This window comes from Cygnus atratus, chromosome Z, assembly GCF_013377495.2.
Source record: "Cygnus atratus isolate AKBS03 ecotype Queensland, Australia chromosome Z, CAtr_DNAZoo_HiC_assembly, whole genome shotgun sequence".
Lineage (NCBI taxonomy): Eukaryota > Metazoa > Chordata > Aves > Anseriformes > Anatidae > Cygnus > Cygnus atratus.
In genome coordinates, this window is record NC_066396.1 from 995432 (window position 1) to 1008097 (window position 12666).

The window sequence follows — 12666 nt, forward strand, 5'->3', positions numbered from 1 at the left end:
TGGCTGTGTTCTAGATTCAGTGCCAAAAAAATACCCAGTTTTTGAAAACTACCTCTCACCACACATTACTTGAAACATACCCAAGCAAAGGAAGGCCACACCCAGGGAAGGAGTCATTAGCAGTAATGTTGTGGTTTCAGCCTTGTTCCTCTAAAAATGACTCACCAGAAAAAAAGCTCAGAAAAGTCCTCTGTCATAACTGTTGTCCTGGCTCCAACGCGGCTCACGCAGAGCCGTCACGCGAGGAACTGGCCAAGCGGCAGGCTCGGTACCCTCCTGCCCTGGATCCCACTAGTGGCATCAGGCAGGAGAGCAACGCTGCAACGCCGCAGCAGCCGCCAGCTTCCTCAGCATAAATTGCTGAGGCAGGCATTAATTACCTCCTCGCTTGCCATTTTTTCCAGAGGGCCCCTGCTTGGTCCCGTGCATGGTGCTCGCCGAGCAAACTGCCATCCCGCCACTTGTTTTGTCATCCTCGCTCGTGCGGATGGCGTGGCGTGCAGGCTGGGCATGCCACGGCTCCAGCACTGGCAATTTCCACTTGGGTTCTGCCACGGCACCAGTTGTTGTGGCAACACAACGCTTCATAACATTAATAGGTCTATTTTCAAAATACCCTGGTAAAATTTCCAAAGAGTGTATCTGCAAATTCACAGAGAATATCTACTGAACATGTGCACACTCAACTTTTCGCAGGCTTACGATATGGCCAGATTTTGCTGGATTTTTATAGCAATGAAAAAGGGCACAATCAGAGTCCCAAACTTGAACAAAATGCAGTCTAGTACTTTGCTGTTGTGCTATTAAAGTCTGCAGACAGGGTGAAAAAATTTCTTTGGAGACATATAGTTAACAGACACATTCGGGAACCTAAAGATGTGAATTTTTGTCTAATGCTCTTACTTGTAACACCGCTTATCATGTTAACAGCGCAATTCAGCTAGCGTTGCATGGATCCAAATTGCTTCACATGTCTTCAGAGGTGGGAAAAGACCCAACTGCCAATAGCTCCTGCCGGTCCGCAACAACATCTGCACTTGTGAATTGTCGATACAAAATTCTGTGGCACATTGAAAACTGAACATATGGGGACAGTATAAAATACAGTGGATTAAAATCTCAAAATAAATAATACTGGGGCCAGTATGGCAGTTGTGTTATTCTTTTGCCTATTTAATTTAAAAGCAAAAACCCAAAGCCTATTATTACGCGTAGCTTCTGCATTAATTTTCAGTCTGCCAACCTAGTGTACTCCAGAAAGACAGGGTCTTGCTACAGAAACTAGCTGCACTTGTGTTACCATGTGTGAAGTCGTACATGTCACCGTGAATTTACATTTTGTGTTCTATGAATATTTCACTGTTGTGAGGTGAATAATTATATTTACCTCTATTTTCCCTGAAAGTACAGCATTTTTATATTACTTTAATACAACCAATGTTTCAGTTATTGCTAATATTAAAAATGGATTTAATTATGACTTGATTCATCCAGAACTAAAACATGGTTGATATCTGAACAGGCCAGGCACAAATCAGGTGCAATTTACATCCCTAATTATTATATTAACAATTTCTTGCTTCTGAAACACTGAAATGACATGCCCAGTATAATCATGATGAAGAGCAGCAGCAGGCCAGGAAATGCGGCAATCTTAAATAAGGTACACACTGCACTGAGATATGTGAGCACAGCAGACAGGAATTATACCAGTGAAGCATTCAGAAATTACAAAATGGGACCTGGACAACCCTGCCTGCCATGCAGGCATATAATCTGTGGGGTTTCCCTACTGCTCCAGGGGGGAAATTGTCCCGTGGGAGGGTTTATGAAACCCTTCAGCTGAGAAAGGCCAGCATCACGGCAAGCAGTGACCAGCACCGAGGGGACCGTCAGCATTAGCAGCACTCGTCCTGCTTCTTCCTGTCCAGGGGGAATGAACCTTGTCCAGGTGGCAGAACTGCTCCAAGTCTGATCTCTACTGGTGCTTCAGTTTGTCAGTGGTATCTGGAGATCCCAGGTTAAATAATAAAGTAAATGTGCCTCTCCTCTGTGGGCTCACACCATTTTTTCATCCAGTTTTCTGCGTATTGAATTACTTTGGAAAAAAAGAAATCTGCATTTTAAACAATAAGCGTTTTGGCGCTGGAACTGTCTTTTCTTTGTACCATGTATACTGCTAAGGCTATTGTTGGTGCCACCGGAATAACTCACAGATAAAAGAGCTCTAATAATACAGGGAAATGACTGTGCTTTGAGTCCTTCCAGGCTGCCAGGCCCTGTGACACCCACCTCAGGGATATGGGAAATGAGGACCCCGCCGCCCAAACCTTCCCCCTCCTGCATCTGCGTCACCTCCAGGCAGAGCCGCTCCGTTCCTGCTGGTTTCCCCACCTTTCACCCCCCGAAAGCCCTCTCCCATCCCCTTGCGGGGGCTGCTGGGTGCCAGATGCTCTGTTGGGCACAGCAGATGTGGGGGCACGAGCCCCCCATGCTCACAGATTTTCTTGGGTGCCCTCAGGCCTCGCTTGGTGCCGACCTTCATCTGGCAACCACCGCGCTGATGGTGATGGTGTGCCTGTCAGCTGCTCGGCCTACCTGCCAGGGCTGTGCGACTGCGCCCCATCATCTGCTGTGGGGGCCATGGGACTATGTGCCATTGTCTGAGTTGGGGACATGGGACCGCATCCCTGAGGGGCCATGGGACTTTTGTGTCAGCATCTGCGTGGGGACCAGGGGGCTGCACCCCACCCAGCCTGCCTTTCCTTGTGGGGCACTGTGCTCTTGTTGCTCCCTGGCGCCCACTCGTTCTGCCACTATTTGTTCAGAGCAATGTCTAAGGCAGGAGCAGGGATGCAGTACACACCAGGTCCCTGTGAACAGTTGTGCTCAGGAGCAGTCTCGGTGTGAGGCTCACTTAACTCAGTATTCCGGTCACTTAGGCAGTCGTTGAAGACAAATTGAAGCTGATATGCTAAAAGCACTAAGTCATAATGGCTGCGTACACTGCCCTTAAATGTTCCCATCAGTCCCCTGAGGCCAAAATCCTGACTGCCCACATTATCTCTGCCAGGGACTTCCTTTGTCATCCCAGTGTGCCCATACTCCTGGATGGCTAACACCTGCAGAGCCCATCATGGCTCTGTGAATACCGTCCCATGCAGCGTCACCCACTTTACATATTCTGCCACCATACCAGGTGCTAGGCCCTTTGAACAGGTTCCTCTTCCAAACATCATGGCTGGGCCCAAAAACGGAGCCCTCATGGCAGCGGGTGCCACCTCCTCCTGGGAGGATGCCTGTGCCCCTCTTCCCTACGGGCAGGACACACAAGAGCTTTGCGAAGCTGCTCTGAAACCGGCTCTCGGTAGCCCGCAGTACCAGCAATGTAATGGCAACATGTGCTCAAGCAGTACAGAGAAGGGCATCCTTGACCTGTATGCAGCGTGTGATGGAGTTGTTGGAGGCACTGAACATGAAGCTCTGCTCAGCACCCACTAGGAACAGAAGGGAAGGCATTAGAGATGTTATTTGGGACTTCAGCTTGACTTCCATGGGGCCAGCAGCTCAGCTGGATGCACGAGGAGCAGGTGAGCGCCCTCTGAAGTATTACATCCCATGAGAAATGGGGCTGTGGCGGCCTGGGGGCTCCTGAGAGTACCGGAGCAGGGTATGGGCCGCTCTGACTCGAGAACACCTTCCAGCTGAGAGGGGCACACCCCGTGCCTGGGCCGGGTCTCCTCACATACAGGCCGAGCCCAGGTAGCACCTCCCAGGGCATCCCCGGCCCCATGCGGCCCTGTGAGCACCCCTGTTCCTCACTTGCTTCAAGGCCAGGCCCGAGCACAGCCTTGTTGACATTGCTGTGGGAAAGCCTCTGCGTTGACACCCTGCTTGTGGAGCACGGCTGAGGGCGACCAGTGTTAAGTGGTGAAGTTTTTGCAGTTGTCAGTGACCAGGTATTTTTGCATCATATATGTCTGCACCCGCTGCCCTTAGAGGAGGCCCTTATCTCCCACGTGCTTTCTGCTCTGCCCTCGCCTGTTCGCTGTGGGGTGCCGGTGGCCACATCTGTATGCAGGAACAACTGCTGAGTGTGCTGGAGCACGTGCATGGTGGACACTTTGGGGGGAAGCTACAGACTTACGAAAACAATGCCCAGGATCTCAAGAGCCAGGGGTTTCGCAGTGGGGTGCACCCGGACAGGCCGGGTCACACCACAATGCCAGAGCTGTCCCGGGAGGAGGAAGACATCATCCCTTAGTGCATGGGCGCCATTTGCATCTAGGTATGTGGTTAGTGCAGGCCCAGGAGGACGACAGGTCTGCGGTGACACAAAGTTGTTTCTCACTGTCATGGCGGTGATGGGCAGCGGTCTAGTACGTGTTGGGCACGTTTCACCTCCTGGGGCCAGGACAGCCTCCCCAGTTCCCGTACCCTGGCTAAAAGGCTTGGATCGTGCCATCCTTTCTCTTCCACTGCTGCTGGCAGGTTTGGCCTTCCATCCGCAGGCCCAGCAGAGAAATGTGGGTGCAGGGAGACTCTCGCTCATCACTGAAGGTCTCTCACCCACCCCCGGTGAGCTGAGCAGGAAGAGTTGGGGTCCGCAGCCCAACCGCCCAGACGAGTGCCCCACTTCTCGTCCCTCCTGATGACCAGGGCAGCGCATCCATCTCTCTTCTCCTACCCACCACAGCCTGCCCCCAGCACCTCCTCCCGTCCTCCCCCTCCACCCCTTCCCATGCGCTCCCATCCCCAGGACCTATTCGAGCACCATGTGCTCAGCCCCCCCCCCCATCCATCCCTCACAACAAAACCCCACAACCCCACGTTTCTCGCCTCCCCCCCCCCACCCCCGACCCACAGACCCCCGCCGCCACCCCGGGGCCGGGCGCTGCCGCTCGCGGGGGGCGTGCGGGGCGGCGGGGGGGGGGGGAGCGGCGGGGCCCCTCCATCTTGTGCGCGGCGCCCCGCGCCGGCCCGCCCGCCTCGCCTCCCTCCCTTCCTTCCCTCGTCATTGTCTGCGAGCGGCGGCGCGGCGCTTATAAGGCGCGGGGCATTGCCCGGATGTGAGCGGCTCACGATGGGGCTCCCAGGGAAACATGCCATTAGCCGCGTCTCCGCGGGGGAGGCCGTGGTGGTGAGGAGGAGAGCGCTGTAAACTTGGAACAACAACTTTGGGACCGGCTGCTCCGCTCCTCTCTCTCTCTGTGTGTGTGTTTGGGGGGGGGGGGGGGGGGGGTCGTGCTTTTTTTTTGTGTTTTTTTTTTTTTTTAAAGGAAGGACGGAGGGGGGAAAGTCCCAGAGCCACCACGGTGCGAGCAGTTTGTCAGTCACCATGTGTCTGTAAAAACAATAGGGGCAAAAGTTGCTGGACTTTTTTTTTTTTTTTTTACCTTTTTTTTTTTTTTAGCTTTTTTTTAATTTTTTTTTTCTGAAATTTTGTATTTTTTTTTTTCCGGCTGGCTGGTGTTTCGGCTGGCCGGGTGGGGGAGCGGTTGGCGGTCGGTAACCCAAAAACCCAACAAAGCCAGGTGTAGGGTGCCTGTAAAGCTGTGGAGTACCCGGAGCAGCACTGACCCCCCCAGTACTTCTTCGTGGTTTCGGAGGGTCACACACGTGTGAGATAATAAAGCACTTTGGCAGAAGATTCCTTTTTTTTTCTTTTTTTTTTTTTTTTTTACAAAATTTTTTCTTTTTTCTCCCTTGGAATATTGTGAACATATTTGTGGCCATTTAAGGTAAAGTTACAATTTGCTGTTAGAGTAACTCGTGTTGTTTTTGTTTTTTTTTTTTTTCTCTTTTTTTTTTTTTTTTTTATAAATTGTCGCTCCCGATGTGCTATTTAAGGAGAGGTGCAAACTTCCACGGCGTGTAAATGCAAACGGAGAGGTACACGGCGTGTGTGCACGCGTAATTGTGTGGCTAAATCTTCTCCGGGCTCTGGCCACGGCGTAATTCCCTGTGTGAGATGTACACCGAGGTGCAAGCGCTGAGCGCGACAGCTCGCTGCTTTCTCTTTCCTACTGGAAAAACCGAAGTCGGACTCGTTTCGGGGGAGTACGGCCGGGCCTGCGCTAGCGAAATGTAAAATAAAAAGTATGGGGGGGGGGGGTGGGGTGGGGGGGGGGGCTGGCAGCGTCCCCAGAAACTTGAGCGGAAAGCGAAGGAAACGGTCGGTTTTGCAAAAGTTTTGCAGCGATGCTCCCCGTAAATCGAGACGACCTCGCTTTGGAAATCTAGCTGGAGGCACGGGGGGGAGGGGGGCACAAACAAACCAAAACAAAGAGAGAATATATATATATATATATATATATATAAAAAAACAAAACAAACAACGGACTGGATAATACGAGGGGAAAAATATTGTTCCTCTTGGCAAAGTCCCCGCATCACGTGTACGTGCAGCCTCGTATAAACTTGCTTTGCCATGTGTATGTGTGCGAGCTGGGGAAATTTAAAGTCTAATCCGTGCAAAAGTGCGGCGCGGGCGGCAGTCGGCGGCTCGCCGGGATCTGCAGCTCCATGATCTGCGGGTACGGAGGCGGCGCTCAGCGCCGGGCCGGGCCGGGCCGGGCCGTTCGGGGCCGTTCGGGGCCGTGCCGGGAGCGGGGGGCGCGGGGCCGGGCGCGGGGCGGCGGCGACCCCGCGGAGCTCGGAGGGGCCGCGGGGCGGGAGGCGGCCGCTGCGCCGGGCTCCGCGCCCCTTCCCTGCCTCCCTTCCTTCCCTTCCTTCCCTCCCTTCCCTTCCCTTCCCTTCCTGCCTCGCCTGCCCTCCCCGCTCGTCCCTTCCCTTCCCTTCCCTTCCCTCCGCTGCCTTCCCCTCCCCCCCGGGCGCTCGGAGGGAACTGATGACTTCGCACAGGCCCGAGCCGCCGCTCCTCGGTCGTTGTTATTAACCACCCGTCTCGGCACTAATTAGAAATTGGGGCTAATTGTCAAGGGCTCTCCGCTCGCCGCTTCCCTCCCGGCCCCGCCACCCCCGCCCCGCGTCCCTCCGCACCGGCGCCTCCGTAGCCTGCGACTTCGCATCTATTGATTTTTATTATTACTATTATTATTATTTTTTAATCGCTGTTTTTCCGTTTCTTGCCTTTAAACGCTACTTTGCGTGGAAGAAGGAGAAGGGAAAAAGTTGGGAGCGGATGGCTGTAGTTTCTTCTCTGGGATCCTCATTCATTCCTCGCTGAACCTCCTGTTGCATAAATGATGCTCCGGGAGCGAGGCTCTCTCTTTTTTTTCCTCCTCCGGATTTGGGTTTAGAGTGGATGTTACCGGGTTTCGATCGCCTCTTTGGAAATACAATATCGCCTTTTCTTTTTTTTTTTTTTTTTTTTTTTTTTTGTTGTTGTTGTTGTTTTTGCTGCCCCTCCATCTTTTTTTTCCCTCCCTTCTCCTCAGCTACCCACCCCCCGACCCCCCACCCCCTGAACAACCCGATTGTGTTTCCTGCAAGGCTCGGGACTGGGTTTCTGATTGCGGTTATTTCCATGTTTCTAGGTTTGTGTGATTTTGCTAAAATGCATCACCAACAGCGAATGGCTGCCTTAGGGACGGACAAAGAACTGAGTGATTTACTGGATTTCAGTGCGGTAAGAAACAACGGTGGAAATTAACAACAGCTGTAAAAAAAAAAATATCTTCTAGCTGATCTGTTAAACTGGAAAAAAAAAAAAAGCAAAAACCAAACCAAACCAAACTGCGATCTGAGTACATTGGGTAATTTTTAATCAGCAGCTAGAACCATGCTAAATATCTTTTTTTTGCTTAAAAAAGAAAAAAAAAAACCAAAAAATTAGAATCTTTTTTTCTTATTTCTTATTGTATGTGATGGGAGATGCAGTCGTGTGCGCAGCTTATTTTAATATCTTGGATGCCTAAAATAATGTTTTGCCGAAAGAGACGCCCCTAAAAGCGACCGTTTCCCGTCAGGAGCCGGTACCGGTACCGAGCACTTGGACCGTGCTTCGCCTCGGCCGGCGTGCTGGGCACATGAGCTGCTGAATGCCTACCGAGCGACTTCCATTCTCTTTGCGGTTCTTCCCTTGTTTCGTTTTTTGGCCCGCGGAAAGTGCAAAGAAATCCATGAGCGTCTCAGTTGAAAGTTTGCCCCGAGACCTGCCCTGCCTGCAGCCGCCCCCGAGCCCCCGGAGCCCCCGGAGCCCTCGGAGCCCCCGGCCCGGCTCTCCCCGGGCCCTCCCCGGGCTCTCGGCGGCTGCTCCCGGCCGGGCCGAGCGTGCCCGGCCCCGTGCACTTGTCTGGCTCCTCGAGGCTCGGCTCCCCTCCCCCCGGCCCCTTCCTTCCTCTCCCCTTCCCCTCCCTTCCCCCCGATATGTCAGGAGTAGCTCTCCATTTATTTATTTATTTGAGGGGGGAACCGGCTTGCTGGGAGATGCGTGTGTGTCTCGAGATGAACCCCCCGCAAAACTCCGAAGCACCTTGTAAATGAGGCTGCTCCAGGCTTTTGCTGCTGCTGCTGCTGCTGCTGCTCCAGACTTTGCTTTGGAGGAATGGCTTTGGGAAGTTTGGCCAGGAAACGTAGCCTGAGGCAGCTTCGCAGCCCCCTCTTTGCTTGTTGCACTTTTTCCATTTGTTCCTTCGCTTTTTGCAGGCTCTGACTCAGGGAAGGTGCGTATTATCCACTAGACACGTCGAAGAAGAGAGAAACCAATTAGGGTCGAAATAAATGCTAGCGAGAGAGAGGGTGAGAGAGAGAGGGGGAGAGGGGGAGAGGGAGAGAGGCTCGCCTCAAACTGCTCTCGTGTTAGAGACGAAATGAGAATTTAGGGCAGGTGGCACTTTGCATTATTATTATTTGGGTGCACAGATGACAGGCAAACCCTAAAGCGGGCTGGAAATGGACGTTGCGACCTTTATGGCCAAGGTTTCGACCAACAAACTTTTTTTCGCCTTTGTCAACGAGCGAGCAGGAGAGGGGAGCGAGCCCCGCTCCCGACTGCGGCCAGCCCTGCGGGGGCACGGGGGGCTCCCAAATGTTCGGGGAGCAGATATTGTCCGGGGAGCTCATGAGCCTGATCGAAACGTGCTGCTGGTGGCGGTGAGGGGCCGGGGGGGCTGTAAGAAATACCGAGTTCGCTCTCAGGTCTGTGGGGGACGATGCCTCGCATCAGGCAAACTGCGAGCAGAGTTCACAGCGAGCGTGGAAGGAACTTTTGGCTAACGGTGGACCAGGAGTCGCTTCTTTTCCACTAGTAATGTCTCTTTGTTTTTTGTTTTTTTTTTTTTAGATGTTTTCACCTCCTGTGAGCAGTGGCAAAAATGGACCAACTTCCTTGGCAAGTGGACATTTTACTGGCTCAAGTATGTAACGTTTTTGTTCAGTGCGTAGTTGAAATGCTCTTAGATATTTATCCATAGGCATTACCTTTGTTGTGGTCGTGTTAATCTCTTCTGGGGAGCAGATTCATTCAGATTTGAGCGGAATTATTCCTAAGTGCTGGCTGTTGTTATTATTACTATTATTATTGTTGTTATTGCTATTTCCACAAGGCTGGGGCGTTTTCACAATATTTCCAGACATTTATGTTTGTTTTTTTTTAAAAACTTTCCCTCTGTGTAATTCTTCAAGGTGGGCTAGTTTAAATATTTATCCTTTTTTTTTTTTTTTTTAAATTTAGCATTGGAGATTTTGATTTACAATTTGAGACGCTATCTTTTCTATGTGAGAAACGATGATCAAAACATCTCGTGTGAGAATTAATTTTGCGAATAAGAATGAAGGCTGCCTAAATTAAATAAATAAATGAGCAAGTATCCGAGTATAAACACCAAGCCCTTCCAGGAAAAGCACTCTTTAGTATCAGAGATCGGGGCTTGCTGACAAAATATTTTTTGTTGAATTAAAATCTCCAGGCTAGTTTCTTTATTGAAAGTAAGGCGTTTTCTTTCCAAATATTTGACTGCTTTTGACGAGTCCCTGAAATTTCACTGGGGGATTTGTTTGTTTGTTTGTGTGTTTGTTTATCTGGCTGCAGTGGGACTGCATGGGCAACTCCTGCATTCCATAAAAGCAGGAGTCCTGTCTGATGACAAAAGAAATATCCGAGTTCTTTGCGGTAGAACATATGTGTGCAATAATTGTCTGGCAACTGAAGTTTTATATAGAGGCTTTTATATGCCTGACAAATTAAAGTAAAACTAGCGGGGATACTTACGCGTTTGAAATTTCCTTACTCTTCTATTAAGTTCCTTTAAGAGGGTTCCCTGCTTTGTGGATGTGGGGTTTTGGACAGGACACAAATACATCTCCGGGTGGGGAGTTGCAGTGTTTTAAAAGCCCAGGCAATTACACATACCAGCACACTGTACGTAGTATTGTTATACTCAGAGTACTGTTCTAAATCAGATGGTAAATTTGGACAAGTCTTCACTGCAAACTGCCAGTGGATATCTAGATACAAACACGTCATTGCGTATAGTTTCATGCCTGGTATTTGCAGTTTGTGCTCAATTAAAGGAACCTCTTCTGTGCACTCAGTATAGCCATTTTTATTAAATGCACAACTATATTATTAACTTTTTATTTCCAAAGAAAGACTTCCAAATTTGAAGGCAGCCTGTAATATACAGTTTTAAGACACTGTATCAAGTGCCACCTGCAATTATTAGGCACTCATTTTAGGCATTTTATTCTGTCCAGACTCGCAAAATAACATGCTTTGTTTTCATAAATTTGCTTATATTATGAATATAGTGACTTGGAGAATTTTATTGTTAGGTTTGAATAACTTTCCAAATAGATTTTGCCTCGTATCTCACAATCTGAAGATTTTAATCCCATTTTTTGTCATTTTCCGAATTGTATAGTTTAGATGCCCGATTTAAGCAAATTTATAATGTTCGCTATATTTGTTTTCACTGGAGACAAGTGAAAAGTATTTGTGCCAGACAAATCAATTTGCCATGCTTCTATACCAGCCAATGCAGCAGCTAACACTTGGTCTAACAGCAATTAACTAGATAGCTGTATTTAATCAGTGCATCGCAGACCTCACCTATGAAGTCATTTTGATCAGAAATAACATAGCAAAGCCAAACAGTGGGTGAAATGGAGGGGCTGGTGTTGGTTTTTATAGTCTCTAAAGCTGAGAGCGTTCAAGTAACTTTGACACATCATTTTAGACGTACTAATAATTTAATGAGCTGAAGTCAGCTAGTAATATTGAGACAGGGACCACCTTAAATAACACCTGAAATCTCCCACCGTGTGACAACTTGTGTGTGCTCAAACACACCAGTCTCTGGTGGGAGAGGCTGAAGTGCCCTGTTTGATAAAGGAATGGATTCTGTGTGTTGGCTGCTTGTTTGCTCAATGCTGTGCAGCACAAGGTACGTTCATCTGAGGGAAAATCAATTTGAATTTGCTCCGTAAATCTCCGGTGCTTGGCATTGGACGTGGATTTTTGTAGTGAGCGGTCAGTGGTTTCCAAAAAGTTGTCCGAATCCACGTACCGGTGAATCGCCCCGACCTGATCCTCGGAGAGAGGGCGGATGCGTGGCCTGAAGGTGGAGGTGCGTGGGGGAGAAGTGTGGCCACTGCTGCACGGCGCTGCTGGCCGGCCAGCTGCGGGCGGTGGTCTCGCTTCCTAGAGGTATTGGCTGTGCGTTCCTCCAATGAGCCCGGGCTCGAGAAATTCAGGGTTTATATGACAGTGCCCAGACAACTGCTTCAAGAGATGCTCTGTGTAGCTATATGGAAGGTTTAAAGGTACCTTCGTTAATGATATATGGACGGAGGTTATTATTCTAGCTATGCATCCTGATAACCCGGAATTTTAGCAATCGGCGCGCAGCACGTTCATCCTCCTGGACAGATGCCCTTCTAAAGTTTGAGCTCGCCATCCCTTAGTGGTCCTCTTTTAAAAATCATATTTACTGTGACGGGGAAGCACAGATGTCATTCCTCTGCATTAACCTGAAACTTCACTTATTTAAAAAAAAAAAAAAAGACCCCAACAAAAAGTAATCCCAAGCAATGAAGTGAAACTGACTGTACTTTACGAAGTGTGGTAATATTTCATGCTTAAAGTCATCTTAATAGCTTTTTACTCATCTAATATATGATGCTCCATTGTGATTTGTAACGTGTGAATGAAAATAAAGTAAAGCCACATTTCCTTTTAATCTTTAATTTCACAAACATGGCTCCTTCCCATGTTAAGAAATGGTGAGGGCTGCAAGGGAGAAAGGAATGTAACCTGAGCCACAGCCGTGACATTCCCATGGAGCATTTTTCACATGAAAGGCTTTTGTCAACCCAGTAAAGGACCAGGAGTTTTTGTTTGATGTTTGCAGGTGTTCAGCAGAGAGCACTAAAACAATTCAGCCATGCTGGCTTAGAGACTCTGACCTTAACAGGGGGAATTGGTGGGGACTGAAATTATTTTTAAGAAAACTCCCCTGGAGTTACCTCAAATTTATACTGTATTTGTAAAGTGATTTAATACCTGTTACTTAAATTGAACAATGCACGTCCCTTAGAACGAAGGGATTTATTTATTTTTGTTGTTAGGACAGTTGCCAAAATAAAATGAATTTTCCCGGATGTTCGAAAATTTTCTGAATAGTTTAGCTTCCGCACTAAAAGCGTTTGTCGTAATCTAAGTGTGAGCCATTGTAAAATAAGGCGCGATTGCTGAATAAGATG

At 49.2% G+C, this 12666-nt stretch overlaps 1 protein-coding gene across 12 annotated transcripts in view; it reads left to right on the forward strand.

The window, feature by feature from the left end:
* The first annotated feature begins 5058 nt into the window (after positions 1–5058).
* The window catches only part of TCF4 (transcription factor 4), a 208061-nt gene continuing 200453 nt past the window's right edge, over positions 5059–12666 (forward strand). For 2 of the 12 annotated variants that reach the window (XM_035560058.2, XM_035560069.2), the window contains exons 1-3: positions 6651–6884; positions 7500–7591; positions 9248–9320. In XM_035560058.2, the coding sequence (XP_035415951.1) occupies positions 6851–6884; positions 7500–7591; positions 9248–9320 (199 nt within the window). In that variant the 5' untranslated portion in view covers positions 6651–6850. Of the gene's footprint in view, positions 5213–5416; positions 5742–5973; positions 6088–6404; positions 6537–6649; positions 6885–7499; positions 7592–9247; positions 9321–12666 lie in introns of those variants that run through there. The other 10 variants (XM_035560062.2, XM_050716606.1, XM_035560060.2 and 7 more) reach the window with 10 other exon arrangements.